This window comes from Salvelinus sp. IW2-2015, unplaced genomic scaffold, assembly GCF_002910315.2.
Source record: "Salvelinus sp. IW2-2015 unplaced genomic scaffold, ASM291031v2 Un_scaffold2005, whole genome shotgun sequence".
NCBI lineage: Eukaryota > Metazoa > Chordata > Actinopteri > Salmoniformes > Salmonidae > Salvelinus > Salvelinus sp. IW2-2015.
The window spans coordinates 141,592-145,014 of NW_019943355.1; the positions used below are offsets into that span (position 1 = coordinate 141,592).

General features: G+C 50.0%; 1 protein-coding gene across 1 annotated transcript in view; it reads left to right on the forward strand.

Moving 5' to 3' along the window:
* LOC112072697 (filamin-B-like) overlaps positions 1-3,423 on the forward strand; it is a 131,531-nt gene that overhangs the window by 98,598 nt on the left and 29,510 nt on the right. The window contains 3 exon segments of the mRNA XM_070439893.1: positions 1,811-1,913; positions 2,272-2,412; positions 3,159-3,287. Of these exon segments, the coding sequence (XP_070295994.1) occupies positions 1,811-1,913; positions 2,272-2,412; positions 3,159-3,287 (373 nt within the window).

Here is a 3,423-nt window from a genome sequence, read left to right on the forward strand (position 1 = left end):
AGTGGAACGATCTACTGGTGTGGAGATGCGGGGTAGTGGAACGACTGGGGGATCGTGTGAACGCTGAGGGAGAATGTAGGGGAACGATTACTGTGTGGGAGATGCGGGGTAGTGAACGATACTGTTGTGGGAGATCGGGTAGTGGAACGATACTGTTGGGAGGATGCGGCGTAGTGGGAACGATACGTTCTGGGGAGATGCGGGGTAGTGGAAACGATGCTCTGCACCCGATCTGGCTTGTTCAGTGAGAGGAAGGCTCTAAATTTATGAAAAATGCATCCCTGTATATTTGCTGATCCGTGGCTGACATTTTGGATCATGTTCGGTTTGATTGTGTGATCTTTAGGTCATGCGTTTTTGGATGTGTGTCTCTGTCCTCGTGTGTGAAGCCTGACATGGTTGTGATTCCCAGGCGACTGATGAGGCTCCGATGATGCAGCAACAGTCAGCCAATCAGCAGTCACAGCTGCTCCTGGAGCCGCCGATTCCAGCCCTGGGTACAGAGTAGAAAACACCCTCTACCATCCCTCCCTTTTTCCGTCTCCTTCCAGCCCTGGGTACAGAGTAGAGAAACACCCTCTATCCATCCTCCCTCCCTCCTTCCTTCCTTCTCAGCCCTGGGTACAGAGTAGAGAAACACCTCATCATACCAGTCTGTGCACACCCAGCGCTGAACTGCACTCGAAGGAGATCCCTCCTCCATTCCTCCCTCCATTCCTCCTGCTGCCTCTCTGCCTGCTCTCTGCTGCCTGCTCTCCCGCCTGCCCTCCTCTCTCCCTGCCTGCCTCATTCCTCTCTCCCTGCCTGCCTCCATTCTCTCTCCCTGCCTGCCCTCCAGTCCTCTCTCTCCCTGCCTGCCTCTGGCTGTCCCTGCGCCTCTGAATTCTCTCTGATCCCTGACACTGAATGATCACCCTCCCCCTCATGGTGTCCTTATCTCCCTCACCAACTTCCTGATAAATGTCACTGAATGACTCCATATTCTCTCCCATCATATTTATAGGAAATGGCTGTTCATGTCTAATGGCTGAGCACTGTTTCTTTGGCCTAATATTCTACCGCTCTCTGATCATACACTGGAAAAACAGGTGTCCCGTGCCATGTTAGTTCCATCGAGTTATCTTGTCTCCATCCTGCCCTCGTTGTCAGTCAGCGCCCCACCATGGCACCATGCCAGACCCATTACGGTACAATAAACAGTGGAAACACAGGCGACGCCTCTCACTCCTGTTCCCACCACAATAGGAATGTGTGGGAGCACACACACACACACACACAGTGTAGAGACAGTATCAAAATGCATCTTCTCTCCTCCACTACTCATCCTCTTCTCGTTCCAGCTCATCTACTATATATTACCACGGTTACATGTATTTGGGTTTCTCTTTCTCCTTCTTCCCAGGAGTTTCTGAGAACTTTTGCTTTTCCAGGTATGCTGTGGGGGTATCTGCAATCTCTCTCTCTCTCCACCCATCCCTCCTTCCTTTACTCCATGCACCCCTTACTCCTGCAAGAGGCACCAAACGGAACCAGTCTGCCCTGATTGCTGTATCTGAATCACTCCCTGCCTGTTTGCCCTGCCTACCTGATTCTCTCTTACCTCGGCTTTCACCGCAGGACGACTCAGGCAGAATGAGACTGTAAATGGTAGAAATACAGGGAAGACTTAGTCACTTTCCTGTTTTGATAGTTCTCCTACCAAAGACATATCGGTCATGTTTTTCACGATCATCACCCCCCCCCCTCCCCATCCCTTTTTTCTTCTCCCCTTTTGTCTCCCCCACTTCCCTTGTTTCCCTCTCCCCTCCAGGTGACAGACGGGTCCTATCACCCAGCCAACCGTATGAACGGAACCGGTTTCAGGCCCTTCGACATGGTCATTCCTTTCGCCTTCCGCAAGGGAGAGATCACAGGTGAGATACTGAACAAGAACTATATAACTTCCTGTTGAGGGAGAGTTAAGAGGTGAGATAATGACCACTGCTGTAACAAACAGATCAAGGGCCATATCATAGGTGAGTCATTGACAGGCATATCTTTCCTGTAAGATAGGATGGAGAGGAGGTCTGTCTTTCATCATTAGCTAAACACATTGGAATGAAGCTGCTTGGCACACAGAATGACATGGCATNATGAAGCTGCTTGGCACACAGAATGACATGGCATATTGTAGGGCGCTGTGGGATGACCTGGCATCTTGTAGTGCACTGTAGAATGACCTATTGCAAGGCAGTGTAACTTCTCTTAGTAGCCTACATTCTCTCTCTCTAGGTGAGGTCCACATGCCGTCAGGGAAGACTGCTCAGCCTGAGATCATGGACAACAAGGACGGGACAGTCACAGTGAAGTTTGCCCCCACTGAGGCCGGCCTACACGAGATGCACATAAAGTACAATGGAACGCACATTCCAGGTCAGCACACACACCATGCAAATATCTCCACCACAGGAACATAGATCACACACACACACACACACACACACACACACACAGGGAACAGACGAGTGATGAATATCCTGTCAGGATTCCTGTGTATTGAAGTCATGAACATGACATACCATGGAGAGGCAGAGGGGAGGAGAGAATCCCTCTGAAAATCCTCCTTTTCCTCTGCAAGAGGCATCTACATAGGGAATAGGWCCCTGGTCTAAAGTAGTGCACTATATAGGGAATAGGGCCCTGGTCTAAAGTAGTGCACTATATAGGGAATAGGGCCCTGGTCTAAAGTAGTGCACTATATAGGGAATAGGGCCCTGGTCTAAAGTAGTGCACTATATAGGGAATAGGGTGCCATCCCAGCGTACGGTAGCATGGGGAGGATAGGAGCCAGCAGGCTGTTCTTCTTCTCTCTCACGACATTGATCTTAGTGTTTACACAGGGACTAACGTTACCATGGAAACACTAGTTTCTTTATACAAAGCAGTTTTATTGACATGTCATTTATTTGATCAGCTTTTATCTATAGCCAAGCCAATGAGAATTCAAGTTTTTTGTTTTAATGCAGACGAGAGCTCTGAATCAGCGTACCATGAGTTGTGATGCTCAGAGAGACAGTACTGATACACAACCACCATGCGTTATAGGACCAGGAGTTTTTTTCTGTCTGATCAATACCGTTTATCGTCTCCGGTTGATGACGTCATTGTTGTCTCTTCAGAGTCTCCTCTGCAGTTCTATGTGAACAACGCCAACAGTGCCAACGTGACTGCATCCGGTCCCGGTCTGGTCTACGGCGTCGCCAACAAGACCGCCATGTTCACCATCTACACAGAGGACGCTGCCGAGGGTACGTACACTGGAGACTACCGTCACACACCACACACACACAGAGGACGCTGGAGACTACCGTCACACACCACACACACAGAGGACGCTGCCGAGGGTACGTACACTGGAGACTACCGTCACACACCACACACACA